The sequence below is a fragment of the Phycodurus eques genome, chromosome 2 (genome assembly GCF_024500275.1).
Source record: "Phycodurus eques isolate BA_2022a chromosome 2, UOR_Pequ_1.1, whole genome shotgun sequence".
Classification (NCBI taxonomy): domain Eukaryota; kingdom Metazoa; phylum Chordata; class Actinopteri; order Syngnathiformes; family Syngnathidae; genus Phycodurus; species Phycodurus eques.
Genome location: NC_084526.1, coordinates 14,230,019 through 14,256,486, shown reverse-complemented (window position 1 = coordinate 14,256,486; position 26,468 = coordinate 14,230,019). Strand labels below are relative to the sequence as shown.

Here is a 26,468-nt window from a genome sequence, read left to right as displayed (position 1 = left end):
CAAAAATGTCACAAAAAGTGGATACATTAATTACTGTATTTACTTCCTGCCATCTAATAGAAGACGATTCATTTGTTCTGTCTGTCACTATGTCTCACTGGCATAAATAGAGGAATAAATATACATGATTTAATGTAAATATAATTTTTGAGAAATTAAGTACACAAGTACCGTATTTTCACGACCATAAGGCGCACTTAAAAGTCTTAGATTTTCTCCAAAATGGACGGGTGCCTCATAATGCGGCGCGCCTTATGTGTGCACAGATTTCCAAAATCTGTGGAAATGTTGTTGTGTGACTTAGATGAGCGCTCCGGTTGACTGACTGTGAGCATTTCCTGCTGACACGCTGCTTATACAAAGGAAAGGCGGACGTGACTGAGGACAGCATGGGGACGTAAAGGGGGAAAGGTGCGCCTGACAGAGGACGCTAAAGACACGGCCCCAGTAGGTCTATAGCGCCGGTATGTGCATTGTGCAAAACAACATCGGTTTGGCTAAGGACCCCCGAAAATGGCACCTACGAAGAGACACGGTTAAGAAGCACAGTTTAAACTGCAAGCTATCAGTTACGCGGAGGAACATGGGAATCAAGCAGCCGCGATAGAATTCAAGATCATGGTTCGCAATTGGAGGAAGCAGGAAAACGCCGGCATCATTGCTGAACAGCCTCCCGGCAACGAGAGTGACTCAGACAATGACGAGAGGGAACCCGGCATGTTTGATGGAGAACTTGCTCAGCTGTTCATTTCGGATACAGGAGATGAGGACTTTGATGGATTTGTGGATGAGGATTGATCAAAAAATAACGTGAGTACATTGTTAAATACTTCAATAAAGTACAACCGAAGTCAGTTTTGCTTCCGCTGCCTTTTTAAAAACATATGCTAGCATGCATGCTAGCGTATGTTGTAGCCTACACTTTCTTTCCAATATGACAGGGGTACGTGTGACTGCATATATGTACATTTGTGCTCATAAATTTACATACCCTGGCAGAATTTGTGAAATATATATATTTTCTTTTTATTTTTTTTATTTTTAAATATGACTGACGACTGAACAACAACCATCATTAATTTTTTTATGGTTATGTTTTGTTGAATGATAATGCTTTTCTGAAATGCTTGACCGCTTAATTTGAAACCCATTAAAATAAAGTGTGTTTCGCCTGTTCCTTCATGTTTTCTTTCAAGAATTGTACCCATCTTACAAATTCTGCCGGGGTAATCAAGGTAATCAAACATATGAGCATAACTGTGTGTTTTCTAATTTACTAAATAAAAGTTGGGCTGTGAATTTCAAAATAAGACCAAGTAAATTAAAAAAAGAATTACGTTTTCAAATAAAGTGCTTAACTACAGAATAATAATAATTATTTTTTTTAAACTAAAAAAATACAGATAATACTTCATGTTTTAATCATATGGGTAGAAGCAAAATCATGCATTGTACAAATGCATTATACGTAGGTAGAAGGGTTTTCGGAATTTTGAGGTCCACTTTGGGGTGCGTATTCATGGGTGTGCATTATACACAAGAAATTACGACGACACTTGCGGATCAGCTCGTCGCCGATGTTACATGTGCTTCGCGGTTCCACTGGGACCGCAAGCAGGGCCACGACCCGGAGCACCTCAAGATGAAAATACTAAAGACCAGTGCAACAAAGACCACACTGGCTGATCTGATGAGCAAAAATGTTGCTTAAATGTAAGAGTAGCAATAGAGGATGTCTGCTCCAGAGGTGGGTAGAGTAGCCAAATATTGTACTCAAAGAGTACTCAAGTAAAAAGTAGTCCTCCAAAAAAAGTAGTACTCCAAAAAATACTTAAGAGTAACAAGTACACAGTGAAATAATTACCCAAGTACTGAGTGAATAGAGTAAAACATTTGCAATTTACTGCACGTTGCTTTCTCAAGTTATAAGAGAGCGGAAATATCCACATTTGGGCACACAGTGCCTGACAAATACTACAATACATGAAAACTGTTGTTTGTCTAAATGTAAACAAGAGTAGCGTGCCATTACCTTCATGTTAACGACAACCTTCCCAAAATGGTGGCCATTTAGGCACGACGATCAGCCAGGCTGGTTTATCTAGTGTTAATACCTATGCCCGGGAAGCCCAATAGAAGACGATGTGTGAGGTCATGTGACTTTCTTTTGTCGTTTGATTGGTGAACTAGACTTAAACGTCACTAGCGCTTAAATTAGATTGGCGCAAACAGTGCCCAATGCGGAAGTCGAAGTCGTAGTCTCGGACATGAAATAGTTGATAAAGATATAGAAAGCAGACGGGAGCACGCTGTGACAACGCAAGAGATTGCGTGATTTCCGAAGATGAAAAACATGGCGACGCCCCTTGCACAGTCTTGAAAAAAACAGCTACAAGATAAAATGTCTCTTTTTCAACGGCAGATGGTTGCTTCGTTCTTTCCCTTTTTCCTTCGCCAGCTTTGCTAGCAGCGTTAACTTACAAAGAGCCACTTGCTATTCACGCAGCTACGTCAACATCAGCTCGCCTCACCATGGAGGATCTGTGTCAATGCATCGAGCTTCCGCTGAAGAGGAAAAAAGCTGATTCTTCCACCTCAACTGAGGATTTGCTTGATTCGACAGAGATACAGACGAGTGTCCACTTTTCAATCGACAAGAAATAGTCAATTGCACTTGATTTGCTTCGCCAGGAGATCACCGAAAACAGAAAGAGCTTGGAATTCACGCAACAAGTGAATGAGCTAAGATTAGATAATACTGCTCTTCGATCAAACATGATGTCAACGTCAGCAGAACTACAAACTCTTAGACTGGAATATAAACTCATGAAAGAAACTACGTTGGACATTCAATCAAGAAGCATGTGTGACAACCTCATTTTCTCAGGCATTCCAGACAATACTCCGGAAGACCCCGAGGTGCAGATTAAAAAATTTATGATGTCCGCGCTCAAGATACAGTCGATTACTTTTCACCGTGTCCACCGTTTGGGAGGCCCCTGTCCAGAAAAACGACCATGTCCCATCATTGCAAAGTTTGAACACTTTCAGCAAAAAGTGTTTGTAAAATCCCAAGGTTGGTAGCTTAAAGGGACTTTGTTTGGAATGAACGACCAGTTCCCCAAGGAGATTCATGAGCGGCATAGAGTTTTGTACCCGTTGATGAAGAAGTTCCGCGACAAAGGCAAACGAGCGTGGTTAGTTATCGACAAGTTATATGTCGACGGCCAACTGTTTTGTGATGCCAACATCACGCCTTGGCTCTTCTAGATAAGTACTACATGTGATCTGTTGTCGTTATGAATTGTAAAAAATGTATTGTATTTTGTTTCATTCTTTCTACTTTTGCTTAGATAAACAAAAATGGAATCACGCATGCCACCAGCATGAATTCTCACTCCTATCTCTTTGCTTTCCTGCTCTGCTTGGTTCCGCACACACTAAATGCACAAGTCGCTCAAAACTCTTTTTGCGCACCACAAACCACATTTTCCCCTTGTCACTGTTTGTTTGCTATGTTCAGTGTTTGCTCGTTACCCTTCTATGTACCCTGGCTTTGCAGTACTCAAATATAGCATCTCTATGACCCTCTCTAAATAACATTCGTCAACACAATGCCAAGAAATCTCCCGAAAACTGTCAGAAAAACAACAACAAAGAATGCATAGTACCAAATATATTTAAAATTATGATACACACACCCATTATGTGTCACACTTAATATTTGTGTCTTGGAATGTCAATGGCATAAGATCACAGGCAAAGAGAATTAAGATTATGGATTATACCACTAAATTTAAAACAGAATTCCTCCTATTACAAGAAACGCACCTTACTAAATCGGAAGAAAAATGCCTCATTGACTAATTTCACTCAGGTTATCTCGGCCTTTTATAACTGTAGACAGAGAGGAGTCTCAATACTAGTCCATAAAAGACTACTTTTTACAATAAATAGTACAGTAGCAGATCCAGAAGGCTGATATATAATTATACGGGCTACAATATGTAACAAGCTTAATACAATTGTCAATATATACGCTCAAAATAAAGATGATCCAGCCTTTTTTCACATGCTGTTTTCACACTTGTTAAACTCGTCAGCCACTTCTATAATTATGATGGGAAGTGATTTTAACCTTACGCTAAATCCCCTAAAAGATCGCTCAAATCTCAAAAATAGTAATCAGCCACAATGCTCCAATATACTAGAGCAGTATATGGATGACTTTGGTCTCGTTGACATATGGAGGCTGAAAAACTGTACAAAAAGAGACTACACATTTTTCTCGTCAGTTCACCGCTCTTTCTCAAGAATAATTTCTCTCTTTCAAACGATTCGGCAGCTCAAAGAATTACTCCCAAAATACATCAAATCATCATCAGCGATCACGCACCTATTTCTCGCAATCTAAAAGTTTAATCAAATTTGGGACCCCCACCAACATGGCACTTCAACACGTCCCTATTGAAGGACCCAGATATTGATTCTTTCGTGAGGAAGGAATGGGATGAGTTTCTGAAATTCAACGACTCCCAACCATATCCCCATCTCTGTTGTGGGAAACCGGTTTTGAGAGGTTGAATCATATCATATGCTTCGTAAAAGAAAAAACAAGAACAAAAATTGGAAAATGGAATTGAGGAAAAAATTAAACACCTCACAGAAGAATATGCAAGTAATCCGATAGATATGCTTAGAAACCAACTTCAAAAGGCAAAACATCAGACATTATCATATCAAAAAGAACAGATTTTCTACAACAGTTAAGATACACTAACTTTGAGTACAATCATAAATCGGGAAAATTCCTTGCGAACCAACTTCAGCGCAATAAAGAAAAATCATTAATTACAGCCATTCAAGATTCAAACGGCAACTGTACAGTCACCGTTAGAAATAAATGACATTTATTACAATTTTTATAGCAGCTGATACGCATCTTCGAACAACCCAGATCAAAATGAAATTTAAACTTTTATTAATTATCTAAATATCCCAACAACAATTAAATACACAAATTAAAGACAGCCTTGCTGTTCCTTTAACCATCACAGAATTACATAACGGATTAAAAAATATGCAACCGGGATGGCGCCTGGCCCGGACGGAATCCATGTTGAATTCATTAAACATTTTTGGCCAATACTAATGCCTCTATTTTTCAGAACAGTCAATGAGATAAAGGATAAAGGTAGAATTAGTAGCCATATGCACACAGCTTCAATTAAGTTACTACTAAAGCCAGGTAAAGACCCCACTCTCCCGGCGAATCATCGGCCCTTATCACTGATTAATGCAGATATCAAGATTAGCTTGAAAGCCCTAGCAGCGAGACTTGAAAAGGTACTTCCGTCGATAATCCACTATGACCAGACAGGCTTCATTAAAGGTAGAAGTTCCACAAATAACGTCAGACGTCTGTTGAATTTAATAAGCATGTTACAGCGTAAAAATCTAAACGCAATCATCATGTCACTTGACGCAGAGAAAGCTTTCGATAAAGTTAACTGGGCTTTCCTGTTTGCAGTACTTCGCAAATTTGGTTTTGGAGATTCATTTATACATTGGATAGCAACATAAAACAATTTGCCGAAAGCAAGAGTCACCACAAATGGGATCACTTCACAAAGAGGAACCAGACAAGGATGTCCACTCTCACCAATGCGATTTTCAATATTTACCGAACCTCTTGCTGCCGCTACATGTCAAATGCTAATATTAAAAGGTATCTGCTCACTAGTGACAGAACACAAAATCAATCTATATGCTGATGATATTCTTTACTTACAGGAACCCAAGTATTCTCTTCAGGCAGTTTTCAATCTCATTAAAACATTGTCACAAATATCAGACAACTCTATTAACTGGACAAAATCAACAATACAGTGTTCCCTCGTTTATCGTGGTTAATGGGGACCAGAACCCCCCGCGAAAGGTGAAAAACCGCAAAGTAGGATTTTTTTCATACTGCCCAGTGCATAGTAACCATAAGAGTTGTAGGTATATACAAGGAAACCCTCACCTCTTGTCTGCGCTGCGGCACCGTGGCGGCTGCAAGATTTAGTTCTCTTGCTGGCTGGTCGAGGTCCCGATGGCCGTAGGAAAAATAGTTGGCACCGCAGCTTATTTCAGCCTCTACCTCTGTATCCAATGCTTTCTGCTACATCTTTCTCAAAACACGCTGGTTCGAAGTGATCAGCACAGTTTGGAATGCTTGCTAGGCACCCCTAGCTGATCACGTTTCTTCCCCTGTCGACTGACTTTCCCCATCCATAACAGTTAACTTTCCAGTAAGTGTCTCTGTTGTGCGGATCGATGCGCGGCGCATAGAGCAAGGCTGTGACGTATTGGCCAGACCCCATGCCAGTCCGCCGCCGGTCTACGAGCCCACTAGCGGCTAATACGTACTAGCCTAGCTGCTAGAAGCAGGTCACTTAGCAGTGGAGCTGTTCAATTCGCCGTCGCCCTGCTTTGTGAGCTGCTCGCGGGTCACCACAACAGCGACACGAGCCGAGATAACACAAAGTTCAAGGAAGATGCACAATGTAATTGTAATTATTACGGCGAGTAGCCATAGACGGCACTCGTTACTTAGATATGAGACAGAGCTGCAAATGAATATGCGTCTGGATATAGAAATATAAAACAATACACGGCCACTAGTAGTGGCCAACTATCGATACCAAGCCGGTACTGGTATTGGTTAGTGTTGGGGACGATAAACAGATGCAACCGGATATCCGTTCATAAAGGCAGGAGATACGACTGTATCGGATAGCAGACTCCATAATTGATATAAAATCCGCTAGGAATCCTTAGATACATTGGTTGTAGGGCTGTGGATCGGATATCACGAGGTTAGGAATTGGTTGCCTGAGGCTTTACAGTTTTCATCTCTTAAAACAACTGAAGATGGGGAAGAACTATGCAGGTGATCTTACAGTTAATCACTGCATCACGAACCAGGAAGCGTTGTGTGGGAAAGCCCTGAAAATGTAACATATGAGCACCATAAAAAGACTTGGTAACGTCATTGTCATTCAGAGAGCATGACTAGGGTTGGGCATCGTTTGAATTTGGGCGATTCCAGTTCCTTGGTTCGATTCCAGTTCCAAACGATTCTCGATTCCGATTCCTTTCGGGGGCTGGGTCAAAAACCTTTGCATGGTTTAAATAAAGGGTGTCCAAATTATGAACATTCATTTTCTTAGCAGCCCGCAGCATAGACTAAAATGAACATTTGACTTGAGGTTCTTTATAACCAGTATCAATATCAAACCTATGAACTAAAAGGCAATGTGTGTGGAACTAACGACAATTGACTTAATATTCATTAATTAATGTTTCAGCTAAAAGTTAAATATAGCAGTTATAATTGTTATTTTAACAGTTTAACTATTTTATTTTATTGTTTCAGTCACCTAGTTGACTGAGAGTTGACTTCACTAACAGCATTGTTAAAATAATTATTTTTACAATGCTATACAGCTACCCCTGTATTCTGTTTCATCGCGTCAAATGGTTTATGTGCGCAAGTTTTAACTTGACTTCTTGTTTTAAGCTTGTACCATTTATTTTGAAGGGTACGCACCGGAACTCAGCATTTTGGCACAAAAAGTAACTTTACTGGTGATTGTTTTTTTCTTTTTTGTAATGGATGGAACCAAATGCTTTAAAACGCTGATTCCTTTCCCTATCCACCGATGAGGCACAAGGTTAGTGTTTTTGATACTGTCAGACATTTATAAGAATTTTGTCCCAATTCATTGTGATGTAAAGTTGCTACAGTGAAGTTTTAGCCCAACGTAAAACTTTTTTTTGTCATCGCCGCTTACGTTGGTTATAAATGCTAAAAACTATTAGTGGAACCAACCGTTTACCTTGTTAGCTGTCTCAATGTTGGCATAGACGTATTTTATTGTTTCACTCACCCAATTGACTGAGAGTTGACTTCACTGAAGCTCTGAGCGGTGTAGGCTGAGGCTCGGAACGTGCCAGACGCTACACATCAGGAAAAACTCCTTTTCACAATATAATCTTATTCCAAGTGTTGCATTGAGGTGACTGGTCATTCATTTTAACAAAGTTAAGACACACTTTTGTTCGCCGCCGCTGTCGTTGGACACAAGCACATCATCGTGCCCGTTCTTCTTCGTTGGTTTATGCCGCTTCTTCGTTGCTTTTCGCCACTTCTTCACTGCTGGAGGACTAGGCATCGAAACTGGGAACCAAAATGTTTTAATTTGAACAGTTCCGGGACAACCTAAACATTAGTCCTGGTTCCAATCGGTTCTCGATTCTTGATGCACAACCCTAAGCATGAACGTCAGTTCCAATCGGTTCTCGATGCCCAACCATAGCCTGAATCACCGTCAGTTCAAGTCTTTTCTAGAGGAGTTTGGTTTTGAGTACAGAGATGTGCCCTATCACACAGAGGTGAGACTGCTAAGCAGAGGAAAAAGTATAGAGCAGATGTTGCAGTCAATTTTCCAATAAATATTTACTTTGGCCCGCGACTTTCTCCAAGTTGTTAATTTTGGCCCACTGTGAATTTGGGGTTAACACCACTGCACAAACTGAATCATCTCACTTCCCTTTTTCTCTGCTTGGACGCCCCCTTGCCCAGTTAGGGTCGAGCTAAGAAAAACCAAAACTTGTTGCTAGTCTGGGCTAACGCATTTCATACGCTGCTTGAGAATAAAACAAACACTGATTCCTCCGTCTGAAATTCAAATAAATAGTACTTAACACGAATATCGTAATGTAAGTTGACGCTTCTACGTTAGCGTTACACATACAATGCCTTAACTGCCCTACTTTTGACACAATCGTATGTGCAAGTGGCAAGCTTAGTACCTTTGAAATTATTCGGCCCCCAGTTATTGTTTTTCTTTTCCGCAGCACACTTACCTGAGACGTCAGGACGGTAAGCAACAAGATAATAAATATGACAGCTTTCTCCATCTCGCCGACTGTGACCACTTCGTTGGAGATTTGTGAGCACCGTATCCTTGCAAGACGTATTTTACGCTTCACCGTCGCGACCTATCTGGCCACTTCCGGTATCGGTCACGTTCGTCAACTTCTCCTTCTTGTTGTGTTGTATGGCGGTTGGCAAACAAAAGTTTATGTAAATTACCGCCATCTACTGGTGTTGACTGTAGAACAGCCTCCAACCTTCCTTTTCCGTACCGCTGATAATATACGTACGGATTCCGTATATACGTAAATTACAAAGTAAAATAAAATAATAAAAACAAAAAAACATAATTGTTTATACTGTATATCCTCATAATAAATGTCCCCATATTATTTTCCTAACTCATTCCCATTTTTTTAAAGTGCACTGCTCAAACCAGTGTATTCCTCAACGACCCAATGATGTACCTGTTATGACATCCCTCCATCCATCCATCCATCCATTTTCTGAGCCGCTTCTCCTCACTAGGGTCGCGGGAGTGCTGGAGCCTATCCCGGCTGTCATCGGGCAGGAGGCGGGGTACACCCTGAACTGGTTGCCAGCCAATCGCAGGGCACAAGAAACAAACAACCATTCGCACTCATAGTCATGCCAATTAATGGCACAAGCGGGGCCAGGGATTGAACCCGTATCCTCAGAACTGTGAGGCTGACGCTCTAACTAGTCGGCCACCGTGCCGCCTGAACTGACCGGTATGTCACTATCAACCCACAGGTTTTCATGAAAATAAAGTGCAACATAAATGTAATGTGAGAGTTCAATAAGACAGACACTCAACAAACTACGGGTAACATAAACACACATTATTCATGTTACATTAATCCTGATCGTTCATGAACATTAAGGATATACGTCTTTATTAAGGCAACAATTCAACATTTCATGGCGCAATGCATGCTGGGAGCCACATGTCTTCTGCTGCAAAACACAGTAACTCTGCGACACCAACCAAAATCCCATGATGCAGTGGAAACTGTCATTAATCACTGTATTTTGCTGTATGGTATATACCGGCATGTCTAACAGTGTGATTCCATATGAATCACTGCTTCTTTTACCAGTTTCTTTTTTTCTACGCTCAGTACAGTGTGAGTAATTTTGCCACCTCTGACTATATCGGTTATTTTATACATCTTCATATCCAAATCTAAAATATGTTTCTGTCTTTTACAATGTTCAGTTGACAACAATGATGTCTAGTTAGAGGACTAAAAGCCCCAATCAGAAAGAAGCCTGTATGTTGTTATTGCATGTTCTGTTTAATAACATTCAAACAGGTAGCCAAACTGGCTAAAATGAAGCAGCTTATGGGACAGTTACACAATAAGAGGGAGCATTAAGTCATGATGTAGCATGTGATCATCATCTCTCTCTCTCTCTCTCTCTCTCTCACTCACACCAATAACAGTTTAATTACCTGAAACATCTGAGAAGTATAGGAATAAAAGTGCAGTGTTCATCTAAATAAACACATCCATCCATTTTCATTTGCTTGGTTGCAGGTGAACTAGTGCCGATCCCACCTGACTTTGTTTTCTGTGAGTTCACACACTGGTACCTCCAAAGGTGAAGAGTCACACAGTTTCTAAACCGATCACAATGTTGTAGACTATAGTACCACAAAATGTAAAAGCCACACTGGCCACAGTATACATCACAAGGCCTCAGTTAAGATAGCATCGAAACGATACACTTGGCTTTTTTTGAGACACTTATTCCGTAAGATCCTCCTTGAGGCATCACCTTATCGTGGTAGAGGGGTTTGTGTGTCCAAACGATCCTACGAGCTAAGCTGTCTGGGACTTTATGCCCCTGGCAGGGTCACCCATGTCAAACAGGTCCTAGGCGAGGGACCAGACAAAGCACGGCTCAAATTAACCCTTTATGATGATTAATATAAATGAACATCAGTTTTCCTTGCCCAGATGCGGGTCAAAAAGGTCACCCTCTCTGGAGCCAGGCCTGGAGGTGGGGCTCGAAGGCGAGGGCCTGGTGGCCGGTGCTGCACCCATGGGGCCCGGCCGGGCACAGCCCCAAAGGGTAACGTGGGTCCCCCTTCCCATGGGCTCACCGCCTGTGGGAGGGACCATAGGGGTCGGGTGCAATGTGAGCTGGACGGTGGCCGATGGCAGGGACCTGGGCGAGCCAATACCCCGCTACAGAGGTTGGCTCTCGGGACGTGGAACGTCATCTCTCTGGCATGGAAAGAGCCAGAGCTGGTTTGTGAGGTCGAGAAGTTCCGACAAGATATAGTCGGGCTCGCCTCCACACATGGCTTGTGCTCTGGTACCAGTCCTCTTTAGACGGAGCCTACCCTCTCTTCCAGTCCCGGTACCACTGGTACCAGGACTGGAAGAGAGGGTAGGCTCCGTCCGCCTTCGGGTGGGGGGACGGGTCCTGACTGTTGTTTGTGCTACCAAACAGCAGTTTAGAGTACCCACCCTTTTTGGAGTCCTTGGAGGGGGTGCTAATGAACACCATGTTCAAGCATAAGGGTGTCCATATGTGCATTTGGCACCGGGACACCCTAGGCCGCGGTTCGAGGATCGACTTTGCGGACGTGTCATCGGACTTGCAGCCCCATGTCTTGGGCACTCGGTTGAAGAGAGAGGCAGGGCTGACAACTGATCACTACCTGGTGGTGTGTTGGCTCCGATGGTGGAGAAGATGCAAGTCCGACCTGGCAGGCCCAAAAGTATTGTGAGGGTCTGCTGGGATTGTCTGGCAGAATCCCACGTCAGAATGAGTTTCAACTCCCAGGGCCAACAGAACCTTGCTCAACTTTGCCGAGTGGACCATGTTCGGCGCCTTCATACCTTAGGCGGCCGACCAAAGCTGCGGCCGTAAGGTGGTCGGTCCTGCCTGTCGTGGCGGCAACCCCCAAAGCCATTGGTGGACATTGGTGTGTGAGGGATGCTGTCAAGCTGAAGGAGTCCTATCGAACTCTTTTGGGCTGTGGGACTCCTGAGGCAGCTGATTGGTACCGGCTGGCCAAGTGGAATGCAGCTTTGGTGGTAGCTGAGGGAAAAACTCAGGTGTGTGTGGAGTTTGGTGAGGCCATGGAGAACGACTTCCGGACGGCTTCGAAGAAATAGTAGTGCACCATCAACACTGTGTATAGTGGGGATGGGGCGCTGCTGACCTCAACTCGGGACAGTTAGTCGGTGGGAAGAATACTTTGAAGACCTCCTCAAACCTACACACCTTCCAATGAGGAAGCAGAGTCTGGGGTCTCTGAGGCGGACTCTCCTATCTCTGGGGTTGAGGTCAACGACGTGGTTAAAAAGCTCCTCAGTGGCAAGGCCCTGGGGGTGGATGAGATTCACCTGGAGTTCCTAAATGCTCTGGATGTTGTGAGGCTATACTGGTTGACACACCTCTGCAACATCGCATGGACATCGGGGACAGTGCCTCTGGATTGGTGTTACAACTACAGGGGGATCACACTCCTCAGCCTCCCTGGTAAGGTCCATTCAGGGGGAGCTTGAGAGGAGGGTCCGTCAGGATATTCAGGAGGAGCAGTGTGGTTTTTATCCTGGCCGTGGAACAGTGGGGTGCACGGGAGTTTCGACCATGTCACTCGGGGAGTCCTGTGGAGGGTGCTTTGGGAGTATGGGGTATCGAACGCATTGATACGGGCTGTTCGACTAGTGTCAGAGTTTGATCCCCATTACTGGCAGTAAGTTGGATTCGTTTCCGGTGAGGGTTTTACTCTGCCAAGGCTGCCCTTTGTCACCGATTCTGTTCGTAACTTTTATGGACAGAATTTTTAGGCGCAGCTGAGGCGCAGAGGCAGTCCGCTTTGGTGGCGTCAGTATTGCATCTCTGCCATCTCTCGGCTTCATCAAGCCAGAATCTCCAACTCTCACTGGAACGGTTCGCAGCCGAGTGTGAAGCAGTTGGGATGAAGATCAGCACCTCTAAATTGGAGACCATGGTCCTCAGTCGGAATAGGGTGGAGTGCCCTCTCTAGGTCGGGGATGAGATCCCCAAGTGGAGGAGTTTAAGTAGTTTGGGGTCTTGTCCACCAGTGAGAGAAGAATGCAATGGGAGATTGACAGGCGGCTCGGTACAGTGTCTGCAGTGATGCAGACTTTGTATCGGTCCGTTGTGGTGAAGAAGGAGCTAAGTTGAAAGGTGAAGCTCTCAATTTACAGTTCGATCTACGTTCCTGTCACATCAAGCAGCCAAAATAAGTTTCCTCTGCAGGGTGTCTGGGCTCTCCCTTAGAGATAGGGTGAGAAGCTCAGTCATCCGGTAGGGGCTCAGAGTAGAGCCGCTGCTCCTCCGCATTAAGAGGAGCCAGATGAGGTGAGCCGGACATCTGATTTGGAGATGCCTCCAGGAGATGCCTCCCTGGTGAGGTGTTTTGGGCATGTCCCAACAGGAGGAGACCCAGGGACGACCCAGGACACGCTGGAGCGACTATGTCTCCCGGCTTGCCTGGGAATGCCTCGGGATCTCCACGGAAGAGCTGGATGAAGTGGCTGGGGAGAGGGAAGTCTGGGCTTCTCTGCTCAAGCTACTGCCCCCGCGATCCGACCTCGGCTAAGCAGAAGAAAATGGATGGATGGAAGGATATAAAATGGTGCAGCCTAAGAATGTGAGAAAAGAAAAAAAAAAACAGTAAGCTGATTCACATTCACAACAGCAACCCCCCCACATGGATGACTTGAATATACCAACCAGGTTGCTTTCTGACTTAACCTTTATGGCTAGATTTTCATTGAGCATTCATTTCATTTAAAGAATGTTCAAATGTTACTCAAAACATGGGCTATACAGTCAATGAAGTTGTGATGATGGCTAGGGTTGTGACTCTTTTTCTATCATTTCATATGGTTAAAACTGAACAAAACATGCAGATAAGTGTCCTTGAATGGAATGCGTTTGAATTTGAGGTTCCACAGTACTATCATGTCCATTGCTAAAATCAGCTTGTGGCCCATCATTCTGTTAAATAGAGACGCGGACAGAGGTTTTCAGACAGAATCTGAGAACAGATCTCGAGACCAATCACATGTTTGGTTCTTAAATGGGGAACCATTAGCTGTCATCTCATTACTTGTTTGATCCAACTGTGTTTCTCCCGGTACGTCACACTGCTTTGTTTGTGCTAAATGTGATAGTGTTTTTTCCTGAGAATGCTCATTTTCCACCTTGAGTTCAGCAGTGGTCGGAGGGACAACGACATAGTTGTCCTCTGCCTGGGTCAGAGGCATGTCACATTCACATGCTATCTTCCCGTTCAGAATTCTTCCCTGGATCGCAAGCCGATTTTTCCTGACTCGCCTTTTTGAGAAGTTTCCATGTCTAGCGGATGACAGTGGTTGCGAGCAAAAGGAGGAAGGGTACGTCCTTCTAACAATGGGAGTGGACTGAGAGGATGGGATGAAGTCAAGACAATGTGGACAATCCAAGTTTGTTGTCATGTTTCCAGAAGGTGTTTTATGAGCTCTTTTGGCACACTTTTGATGCCTCGGAAGCTGTACGTCTTCCTCACGTGACTCCACTGAGCTTATACCAAACAGGTCCAAAGAACAATTGTAGACTTCTTCACTGTCTTCATTCAGTACACAAGTGGTAACGACGTCCGCTAAACACTTGCTTCCTGGTGCCTTTGTGTTGTCGGTACAAGCAGAAATTGATTCATTAGGCAAGTTGTCGAAATATTTATCCTCCTCATTCAAAAATGCTGTCAGACTCTCAGAAAAAGGCAAATCCTCCCACACCAACGAATCCAACACGAGTGAATCATCCGGTTGTCTGGAGGTTTGACATTCTGACACAAGCGGATTGTTCACAAGTAAAGGCAGGGAGGGTGTCAAATGGTCCAAGATGGAGGCGTTTTGAGCATTTCTGGCTGGTGAGCATAGAGAAAATGGCGGTGTGTCAAAATAAGTGTTCTGTCTTTGCTCTTTGGCAGTTGATTTGTTGTCATCACGTGTGCAGCCGTCTTCCTCCTCCCGCTCTTGCTCGGCAGAAGAAGTAATGAGTCCCAGTGATTGTTGCCATGGCGGTGTTGGAGTGAGACTACCGTCGTGGTGTTGCGACCTGCGAGGGAGAACAAATGTGACTGGAATTGGCGATTACATTTACATGAGCACTCGTGCTGGTTTCGCCGTACGCAAATCATCGTCATGGACTTCTTCCAACACCTTTTTGAATATGTACAATTTAAGAGCACATACTTTACCAAACCAAATTTTTCTAGTATTTGGGATGTTTATTGGTTCTATGGCACCTCAGCAGCCATGTGAAATATTAATTAAAATTGTCTACACATTCTTGAGTTCCAGACATTTTTCTGCCAAGAGGCCAAAAATCAGGTCATTCGAATTTCTCAAGCTTATCTCCGCCACGCCAAGACTTCCGCCAACCTCTCCACTCCTGAGCCAGCACTGTCAAAATAACAAACACACATGCTCTCATAAATAGTGAGGGTTGGGTCTTCTACATGGAGGCAACCAATCAGAGGAAAGCAGGCAGTCTGAGCCAAATATGGACAAAGTGGATACAAAACTGGGTCAAACAGAAGTAGATGTCAGGGGGGCCTTTTCAGGACACTCATGACAAAACAAGGTGTTTTCTTTGTTTTTTAAAAAAATTTAATTGACACTTTTATACTTAATTCATGTTACAGGGTCAATCTATGGAGGTCTAAATAGTCAAAATATTGGACCTTTAACTTTATTTTTATCTTATTTTAGTCTTCTCTGTTCTTCTTTTTATGCCACTCTCACGCATGTTCCAAATAAACAATTCAATTCAATTAAAAAAGGAACAGCTACACCAGGGGTGGACAAAGCATACTTTAACCTAGCCCATCCACCATTTACATCATCAAGAATACAAATACTTGGCGCTTTAATGTTAGATTTTTTTCAAAATTTGGTTGATTAAAATATATGTAATGAATTTATGTAATACAATATTACAGTATTAAAATACTATTTTTTTTTTTACACATTTATCAATTTTGTATTTTACCAAATAACCGGTTCATTATAATTAGGTAGAAAAAATACAATTACAAACAGACGAAAGATGAAAATTATACCAGTTTTTAAAAAATGTTTTTTTTAAACCTAATATACCTGGCTGAAATGGCCAGGCCGATCTGACCTTTTTTGTTTGATTAGGACAGTGCACGCTAATCAACAGATCAGCAAAAAAGCATTTGTGTAAGTATGCCAGAGTTAGCACAATGTCTAAATATCATCCGTTGTCTGAAAGTGGATATCATAAAATACATACAGTACTTTGTCGCCAGCTCGCAAATGTTACACTTAAACAATGAAATGTAATTGATTCAAGTTAATTTATTTTAAAAACATGTATTTCTATTAATTAATTATAATTTATAAATAAATCCAAGACATTTTAATTTAGTGAAAGCATGAATGCTCATATACATTGGGCTTATTTTCCATTATTTTGCATTTGCAGCATGTAGGGGTTTTCATTTTAGTAAATACATACAGAAATGGTAGGCATAATAAAAATGACTGGCAACCAAAAAAAGCAGTCATGTCGCAAGCAGATTTATCCAATTTATATGCTTCTATATATAAATTTTGATAATTAGATAATTTTGTATGGGAATAATTGCTGTACAAAAAATTTTGAGTATTCCGGACCCTGTAGGTTAATTGAAGACTAAATTGTCCATAGGTGTGAATGTGAGTGTGAATGGTTGTCTCTCTCTATTAGCCCCGTGATGCAGGATAGAAAATGATAATGGATGGTGCATTACCTTTGCAGTGAGTGTGAAAAAACACGAGAGAGAGTGATGTTATTGAAGCTGCTGTCTGGGGAATCTTGAGGAATCTGTAGTGGCGGTGTTGTCAGAATCCCGCAGGACTTCTCGGGATCAGCAGATTCCCGCTGACGTTCTTCTGGTTTTTGAAGGAGGAGTCGATAGTAGCTCAGGACAGAGCGGCCTTCCAGGCCTGCAGCTTTTGGGAAAATCAGCTGAGTGGCAGTAAACTGGGCCATCTCCTTGCTACCAGAAGCACCCGGATGACTATCTCCTGACCAGGGGCAACTTTGTGAATCTGTCACCTGCACAGCATAGACAAGAGGGGTAGGGTCAGAAACATATTAAGATTACATGTAGTGCTGGGCGATACGAAAAAATCATTTTTCCTTTTTTCGATATGACTCGATAGTTATTGTATTATAATTTATAAATGTATAAAACCAGACCAAATTGATTTACATTATAAAGCAGAAGGTTTATTTAACAATTATAATCATCACAAAGAAATAAATTAAGGATCAAATTAAGCGATCTCGCATTGCTATTTATGAGTGAAAATTCGTATTCGTGATGTGTAAGGTTGTAACACTTATCGTTCTCTCCGTCGAAGACGCCAAGTATGACGACTGCCCCGACAGATGAAGGCTCATATATACTGTGTTCAGCCGGGGTTCAGCCGTCATACTCATCATAAACACCGTATTTGGCAACAGGCTCAGTGCGGCCGCTGCCATTCATATTTACATCGCAGCTGGTGAGTGCACAATTTGCGTTGAATGACACTGCGTAAATGGAAATAAATGTGTACCTTTGTAATGTAGTACATAATTGTACAAATGGATTACTAGGGAAATTATTTATATCAGAATGCTTTAATTAAAACAGACTGTCATAAAATTGAATTTATTTTGTTTTGTAACATAAGATTAGATCAGATCAAATATTTTGTAAATAGTCACCCAGAGCTGCAAGGAATGTAAAGTTATCAATGTCCTTTCACCATCATTCCTGTCATACAGTGTTGCATGTTTTTGTTTGCACATTCAGGACAAAAGTCCTGTTTTTGTTTTAATTACTCAAAAAAAAAAAAAAAGAAATTTCAAGCCAGTAATTTGAGGGTAATAACCTGTCAGCAACATAGTGAGACAGGGAGAAAAAAAGTACGATAAACACGTTCAAGTTCTCCAACAAACATGCCGGGTTCCCTCTCGTCATTGTCAGAGTCAGCCTCGTTGCCAGGGGGCTGCTCAGCAATGATGCCGGCTTTCGGCATCAACAGTGCAAGTAGACACGTTAGCCCAAGCATCCACAATCCATTCACACATGGTGGCGTAACTCGCCCGGCGCTGCCTCCTAGTCTTCGTAAAGCTGTGTTCGCCATCTGTAGTCCATAGCTCCCACGGCGCTCACAACTTCACTTTGAACGCCCTGTTTACACTGATGTCCAGCGGTTGGAGTTCCTTTGTCAAGCCTCCCGGAATGATGGCAAGCTCCGAGTTATTGCCCTCAGTCGTGTCAGCAGGAAATGCTCCCAGTCAGTCAAGCGGAGCGCTCATCTACGTCACATAACAACATTTACAGATTTTGGAACTCGGTGCACACATAAGGTGCCCTTGTCCATTTTGTAGAATATTTAAGACTTTTAAGTGCGCCTTATGGTCGTGAAAATGCGGTAAATATTTTGCTCAGTGTAGTCACTGTGTGACATAAGGCCAGTACACTACCATCTGATCTGTAAGTGGCTACACTTTGAGTCGCGTAGGTGAAAAACATGGCCAATGTGATCAGAGAGGAATAACGGGTAAAATGGTTTATGTATCCAAACAGAAGAGGGTTTCGGAGGATACTCGAATTCTAAACTATTCAACAGCTGCAACCATACATTCAATTCCCCCCATTATATTGTCTTTTTTTTTTTTAATAAAACCCCTGCTTCGGGTGCCTGTGTGATAAACCTGCAAAAAATTGCTCCTCAAAATTATAAAGTTATTCTCTGGTCTTGATGTTTGATTAACAGCAAATGCATTTTTCACAGGCGAAACCCAAAGCCAAAAACAAGCACGATCTAATGTTTAAGCAATCAATCTAAAAGACAACATCTGAGCAATTAAAAACACCCATTAGTGCTGCTGCTCCTTGGGTCCCCACCCTTATCGTTCCCTTGTCGGGTGCCCCTATCCGCCCTCCTTTCCAACAAGCAAGGGACACTCTCCCACCCTCGAGAGAGTGTCCCACCCGAGGGGGTGGAGGAGGGTGGTTGGCTGGGGGGGTGCCATTGGGTCCCTGCAGCCCCCGCTGGGTGGCCGGTTGTCGGGACGCCTCGGTGGGGCCGGCGGACCGCCCTGGGTCCCTCGGTGTGGGACATGTCCAGTCCGCCGTGCAGCTCTCGGGTGGACCCCTGGGCCTGATCCCGCCCCTTGATTGATTGGGTGGGGTCCTCAGGCGCCGCGGTACGGCCACAGCAATTACAGGACGCTTCTATCAGTCTTTGTGCATGTAAAACGGTATCATTTTACTTGCATGTATCCAAAGGGACACACCCCTAGGACTCTTTCACTGGGTGTGGGTTACTGCAACAAATAACTCATGAATATGCAAATCGCTTGTGTATCCCCTCACTTATACTCTCGTCCTGTAGACTTTTATAATTTACATAATTAATGCCGCCACACTTCATTTGTACAGCCGGGTTCACGACCCTTGTCCTGCATGCTTCTTCTCATGTCCTTGTCCTGTTCTATCTTGTCCTGTCCTTCCCTCACAGGGTTTAGAGACTACAGCCCCATGCAACACTCATATTTAATGTTTCATTGTTGTAGATAATGTAATGATTTACTTCTCTCATCGTGTTTACAATTAGGGCTTTGTCTTTTGTCTGTTTCTCTCTCCCTTCTAGAAACCTTGTTCTGTTCGACTGATCAAGTCTGATTTTCAATAAACATCAATTAATCATTTGCACACTGATTGAGGAGTATCTGTAACATTTGCACAACCATCATTGTCCCAGATGATCGCACTACTCGTCACTTTAAACCGCATACACTCCTTGAAGTCTCAGCGCCCTTTGCACAATGGTCATTGCACCGGACTATCGCAATATTAGTCATTCGAACTGCTCTAAGTGCTAGAGGACTCTGCATCTTTTTGCACAATTGCTTTTTGTCAATGTCTTTATGTCTCCAAAGTGTTCTGTAAATTGACTGTCTGTTGTACTAGAGCGGCTCCAACTACCGGAGACAAATTCCTTGTGTGTTTTGGACATAATTGGCAAATAAAGATGATTCTGATTATAATACCACAGCAGAAGCTTAAAAAAAGCTCCACTGTGACACAGTAAAACTGTTACGGCATAAAAGAGATACAGATTTTCCATTCTGCTTGATCGAACAAGACAAAAAAAATAAAAAATAAATACAAGAAAAACACCCATCAGTCACGTTCCAATACTTTTGCTCACTTGAAAAGTGGGTGGGTTCAAAGAAAAGGGGCTCCATCCTAAATTGTTTAAAAGCTGGAATTCTCAACTTTTGTCTCATGTTCAGCTTTTGACATGAAACCCAAATGTCTTCAGTATACAACAAAAACAAAAGAATTGACCTTGCTGTTCCAGTACTTTGGGAGCTGACTGTAGTTTTCAGCTCCCATCTTCACATTAGTGAAGTATGTTGCACTGTGCAAATACTCAACCAGTTGGTAGTCATAGAAAAAAATACTTTACAGCTGACACGCTGTAACTTTATCCCAGAAATTACTGTAAAGTTCAGGCAATGCTTCCTCTGCGCAATATTTACTACTGGGCAACTCGTATCAGGGATCCAATGATTTCATCAGCCTTTTGAATCCATCTTTTTCCACTGTATTAGTAGAAATTACGTCCTTGGCTACAGTGTAGAATGAGATTGTTTAAGTTACCTCCCTCTATTTGGTGCTCGACCTCTCATAACAAGAGCAGCTGAACAGAGATCCTGTTAAGTTTGTTGTGGTGAGGTTACAGGAGCAGCACAGGGAGTCGTGGCTCTCTTTAGCGTGATACACACTCGATAACATGCTTTATCTTCAGGTGATTTTACACGGATATGCCCGTCTTCGTCACATCTATCATAGACGTTTGGCAGACTAAGGTTTTTCCAAATGATAGACATTACGTGCCCTTTTTTTGGACTATTTCTGACTCGCTAGTTACTAACCGCTAGCGTCTTCGCCATGTTGTCGCCATGCAAAAAGTGCTGCCGCGGAAGTCTTGCAGAGCAACAAAAGCTCCCAGATTGCCGAAAAGTATAGAAAACAAAATAGATGATCCCCCTTTTCTATATTGAGCATGATTTGGAAAATTTATGTTTTATATATACCAAATATTACTTCTACTAGTTTTATACAACCTTCGCATGCTTTATTGTTCCATGTTCTGACTGCTGGCTGTTTTTTGGCCGTTTTGTGCTTCCTGGTTGTTCCCAGCCATGTTGTGACTACTAGCTGTTTTTCGATAAAGATAACTTGAGTGCAGCTGGACAAAGATAATTGTTTTGCTTTCCTTTGCTTCTCTGTCTCTCTCACTTCTGTACAACGGAGGTGATTGTTTTACTTAGGCTTCAGTAAGGGGTGACAACTCGTAAGACTTGTACCTTTTCCTCTCTTTGCAAAGACCTTTTTTTTCTTTTTTGTCATAAAAACCCACAAAGACAAGATTGTTTCCTTACTTATTCGGTCAGAAAAAGATTTGCCAAAACAAGCATCAACAAAACTGACCGAATCAAGCCACACAATCTATTGCCCTGCACTAATTACATGACGGGCATGTTTGTAATACATGGCTTCCAACACACCTTTATTCCAAAGACAAGATGTCTTCCGACGAAACAGTCCTCAACGGCCCTCGTTAGCAATTTGGATCTGGTTGATGGTTCAGGTGGTACATCTGAGTTCTCCAACAACCTGTCAAATCACAAATAAATGTTAGACTGACCAATAAACTTGTGTGGTTGATAAGAATGTTAAAATGATGCAATGAACATTGCCTGTATAGTTAATAAATATTGAATGATGGTGACAGTTTGACCATGGAACATCCAACTATGTATTTTCAATACCTCATTAGGGTCATGTGTGAGCTGGAGCCTATCTGAACTGACCTTGGGCAAGAGGCAAGGTACACCCTGGACTGGTCGCCAATCAATCACATGGCATATATGAACAAACAGCCATTCAAACTCACAACTATCGTACCTGGAGAATCCTCCAAACTGGAAAAGTCGGCAAGCTTAATGCTACAACACAAAGCAAAACGCCATAAACGGGCTAATGATACTAGCATCGATATGGCAGTGCTAAAGCAACGGATTTGAACACAAAACGGTACAGAAAAACAAGTTCACATAAAATATAACAATACTTACAGGCATATATTCTTTATCCTCTATGACAAATGACTAATATTACTGCAGCTTAACGCGTCACTTGTGAAAGTCTTCATGTATTCTCGGTCTGTACCCTCTGGTGGCCAAAGCGCACACTCCAGAAGCAGCCCAATGTCAATGGGCACTGACGCATGAAATCATGATGCACAAACTGTGTAATTCTTTATATTCTATTTCATTACGTTATTAATTTACAGTGCCACCAGGAAGTATTCAAACCCCTTCACGTTTTCCACATGTTACAGACTTATTCTAAAACTGATTTGAGGATAGTTTTCTTTAAAAAAAATAAAAAAAAATAAAAATAAAAATCTACATAAAATATCCCATAATGACAAAATGAAAAAATGTTTTCAGACATTTGGTTAAATTTATTAAAAAAAATTAAGCACTCAAACAGAGTAGGTAAATAAGCATTTACACCCTCTGTTATGACACTCAAACTTAAGCTCAGATGCATCTGATTTCCACTGATCATACTTGAGATGCTTCTCCAACTTGGAGTCCACCTGTGGTAATTTCAGTTGATTCAACATCATTTGGAATGGCACACACCTGTCTATAAAAGGTCTCATAGTTGGCAGTGCATATCAGAGCAGAATCCAAGCAATTAATTCTAAGGAATTCTCTGCAGACCCCCGAGACCGGATTGTGTCAAGGCACAAATCTGGGGAAGGATAAAAATAATTTCAGCACCATTAAAAGGTCCCGAAAAGCACTGTGCTCTCGATTATTCAGAAATTGAAGATGTTTTGAACCACCAGGACCCTTCCTGGATCTTGCCGTCCGCCCAAGCTGAGTAACCAGTGAAGAAGGGCCTTGGTCAGAGAGGTGAACAAGAACCCTATGGTCACTAAGGTGGCGCCCCAGTGTTCCCTTACGGAACACTGGAGAACCATCCAGAAGGTCAACCATTGCTCACGCACTCCACCAATCAGGCCTTTATGGTACAGTGGCCAGATGGAAGGCACTTCTCCCTAAAAGGCACATGGCAACCCGCTTGGAGTTTGCCAAAAGGCACGTTAAGGATTCTCAGACCAGCAGAAACAAAATTCTCTCAAAATAGAACTTTTTGGCCTGAATTGCAAGCATCATATCTAAAGAAGAGAAACTGCTCATCACGTGGCTAATACCATCCACACTGTGAAGCATGCTGATGGCAGCATCATACTGTGTGGCTGTTTTTTCTGCTGCAGGAACTGGGCGACTAGCCCGCATACAGGGTAAGATGACAGCTTCCAAATATAGAGAAATTCTTCAAGAGAACTTGCTCCAGAGTGACAAGCACACAGCCAACATAAGAAAGGAGTGGCTTCAGGAGCAGCCTGTGAATGTCCTTGAGTGCCCCAGCCAGAGCCCAGACTTGAATCCAATCGAACATCTCTGGAAAGATCTAAAAATGGCTGTCCACCGACGCTGCCCATCCAACCTGACTGACCTTAGAAGATCTCCAGAGAATGGGAGAAAATGCCCCATAACAGGTGTGCCAAGCTTATACAGACATACCAAAGAAGACTTGAGGCTGTGTTTGCTGCCAAACGTGCTTCAACAAAATATTAAGCCAAGGGTGTGAATACTTATGTACCTATTATGTTTAAACGTTTACATTTTCAATAAATTTGCACATTTGCATTTGCCATTATGGGATATTTTATGTGTTTTTAAAAAGAAAACTATACTCAAATCAGCTTTAGAATAAGGATGTAACATAGCAAAATGTGGCTGAAGTGAAGGGTTGTGAATACTTTCTGGTGTCACTGTATGTTTTTATGAAGTACAATACTGATGAGTGCTACTTATCATAAAGCACGACCAACATTTATGTCGGTGTTTTGTGTGGGGCTGGAAAGGATCAATGGCATTTTCATTTACTTTAATGGAGTGTTTTGAGTTACGAGTGTGGTCAAGGAACTAATTAAACCCGGAAGTCAAGGCACCAGTAATACGTAAATTTTTATTATACAGGTATGTCACCTTTTAGAAAACATGCTACTTGTAATACAAAGTTGCATTAGTTCACCAGGAAGGCAGCTCAAAGAACTTGTGTAATCTTCTTCTACCACAGCCTGAAAGATGCCTTCTCACCTTTGAAATTGAGTTGCAGGGATGCCAAACAACGGGTTCAGGCAGCTCCCAAATACTGTGACACCAAATATGCTCATGTCCCTGGCCACCAACAGTGAAAGGCGATATCTGTAGTCCAGATGATCCCTCAAACAGCTGTAAGCGCACCTGGAACATCTGGATCTGTGGTAGCAAGGAGGGGAAATGTGAATATGCACACAAAATGGAAGATATTTCCATTGAACAAACGAAAGTTTGCCACAATTTTTCCTTGACTTCTTTTAAAACTAGTTATCCATCATAAGAATTACACTGCAGGAGTCATTCTGTAGTATGATGGGTCAATTATTAGGGTTCTGACACAGAACATATTAGGTAAGGAAAAAGAGCTGTAACAGCACTCAGTCTAACCACATGGAATTTTTATTACAGACCTCTTGGTAATGCAATTGCTCGCCAGGCTGGATTAAAGTACAGAGCGAGCCGAATGTAGCCAGCGGACGATACTTTGCCCACCGCTGCCGTAAACGATCACAGTGCAGCTCAGCTTTTGGCTTGCGATACGCTTTTGGCAGAACGTCACAACTGTTAACTCATTTGAAGAGGCATGACACACACATGAATATCAATGCATCGTGGGGAAAAAGTAGCATCGTACAAACAACTAAAAGCACTTTAACAGACTCTTCAGATAAAGCTATAGTAATAGCACATGTCACTGGAGTTTTTAATCGCATAAAATTCAAACTATTGTGTCTTTGGAGTTCCCCAACTCAAGAGTTTATTGAGTTACGTGGCGTCACTTGGTCGATTCTTTACTTTGTGTTGGATAAATGGAGCAATTAGGGTACTGTAATGTCCTCGCATTTGGGCAAGGAGAGCCGCAGCTGCTGATGCACTTTCCGCTGTTTATTGAATGGGTCAACCAGACAAATACAAAATGACATCACTTGCAAGGAGGAACTCCTACGCCACATCCTGATGTCACCCACTAGGACATGCTCCTTGACAACAAATCCAACGCACAAATACTACATAAATACACTTCAGGAAAACCAGTTTATTTATTCACATGCACTTTTTCCCCCCATACAATACAAAAGGAAAAAATATGTTTGCTGGGGGGCGCTTCTACTTATTAATGGCATTTTAATTCATTTCAATTGCGAGGATAAGCGGTACGGAAAATTGATGGATGGAGAACACTGATTTTAAAATTGAGATTGGTCACGTAATGAAACTCATAAATTAAGGTACCACTGTATTCAGTTACTTATGCACTTGCATCATTCAGTTCCTAAAAAGGCAAATCTATTGATGTTGTAGTTTCCTAAAAGCTGGCTTCTGCTGTTTCATTTTTAAAAAAAATCAAAGTCATTGAATCTGTTCCTGTACAGTAACTTGTGTTGTCTAGCCTATCACTAGTTGGAATTACTCGCAATTTCGCATGTCGTTTTACAGTTAGGAGGTCTACTCTACCTAGTAACAAACGTGCTCTTACCTCGTCGTGTCCTGTGGCTCCACATCCATTCGGCAGAAGCAGACGTTACAGCATGGATAAAACACACAGAGATCCTGTAGAGACAGCACGGTACAGTCCACAAGAGTGCGTCGAACAAACATTTTATCCGCCAGCGGTTGAAGTTGAGCAAAGAGTGAAAACCAGACGCACGGCTAGCATGCTAACGTGGTAAGGCGAACTCCCTAAACATGTCGCTTTTCGTGGAGTTTACCATTGCCACATATTGTTTATAAAGTAGGAACAAAAAATAAAACCTATGAAAACACACATTTTCCAAACATTTTAACCAATGGTTTTCGTTCATCAAGTTTTCTTCTTCGTGTTCGCTGCGGAAGCAGGAGGTGCGTGCACGCCTGTCGCCCCCTAACGGATTCTATTGGTGACGCACCCGACCACTGTTTTGTGTTTTTTTTTTTTTTCTTCTGTTGAGCGATTCGCTCATATGAGAGCACACAAACAATTTGGACGTGTATAAATAAATTTCATTTTTTTTGCACCATGAATGACAATTATATGTCATTTTAATATTTGATTTTTATATCATATTAATATTATGTGTGTGTGGGCAAAGTATGCCCTGTGTCGTGGGTCATATTAGGCTCACTCCATTCTTAAATACGGCCCACCAAGCATTTGAATGATCAAGAGTCTTGTAATATTTCTTGCAGTTTTTCCACTAAAATTAGTTTATTAAAATGTATTTCGGATCCATTCATCTAATTC

The 26,468-nt window shown here is 42.2% G+C and overlaps 2 protein-coding genes across 5 annotated transcripts in view; both read right to left on the bottom strand.

Annotated features, from left to right (window-relative positions):
• The window catches only part of zgc:123258 (uncharacterized protein LOC641502 homolog), a 44,657-nt gene extending 35,596 nt beyond the window's left edge, over window positions 1-9,061 (bottom strand). For 3 of the 4 annotated variants that reach the window (XM_061668296.1, XM_061668305.1, XM_061668314.1), the window contains exon 1: window positions 8,914-9,061. In XM_061668296.1, coding sequence (XP_061524280.1) covers window positions 8,914-8,967 — 54 coding nt within the window. In that variant the 5' untranslated portion in view covers window positions 8,968-9,061. Of the gene's footprint in view, window positions 1-7,934; window positions 8,835-8,913 lie in introns of those variants that run through there. The other variant, XM_061668320.1, reaches the window with a different exon arrangement.
• Window positions 9,062-10,231: 1,170 nt separating this feature from the next.
• ddias (DNA damage-induced apoptosis suppressor) lies at window positions 10,232-26,065 on the bottom strand. The gene is made up of 5 exons (XM_061668282.1): window positions 25,725-26,065; window positions 24,245-24,406; window positions 21,569-21,677; window positions 16,740-17,047; window positions 10,232-15,037 (listed from the first exon to the last, which is right to left on the bottom strand). The coding sequence occupies exons 1-5, from the start codon at window positions 25,844-25,846 to the stop codon at window positions 13,966-13,968; spliced, it is 1,773 nt and encodes a 590-aa protein (XP_061524266.1). The 5' UTR covers window positions 25,847-26,065; the 3' UTR covers window positions 10,232-13,965.
• Between the last annotated feature and the right edge of the window lie 403 nt (window positions 26,066-26,468).

Bases quoted from the DNA above. Each gene is read 5' to 3' on its own strand.
- ddias (XM_061668282.1), bottom strand. From the start codon at position 25,846: ATGTTTGTTCGACGCACTCTTGTGGACTGTACCGTGCTGTCTCTACAG. The intron at 21,678-24,244 runs GTGAGAAGGCAT...GTGATTTGACAG, and splicing joins CCTGCAACTCAATTTCAAAG to GTTGTTGGAGAACTCAGATG. The intron at 15,038-16,739 runs GTAATGCACCAT...TCTCCCTCGCAG, and splicing joins TTTTCACACTCACTGCAAAG to GTCGCAACACCACGACGGTA.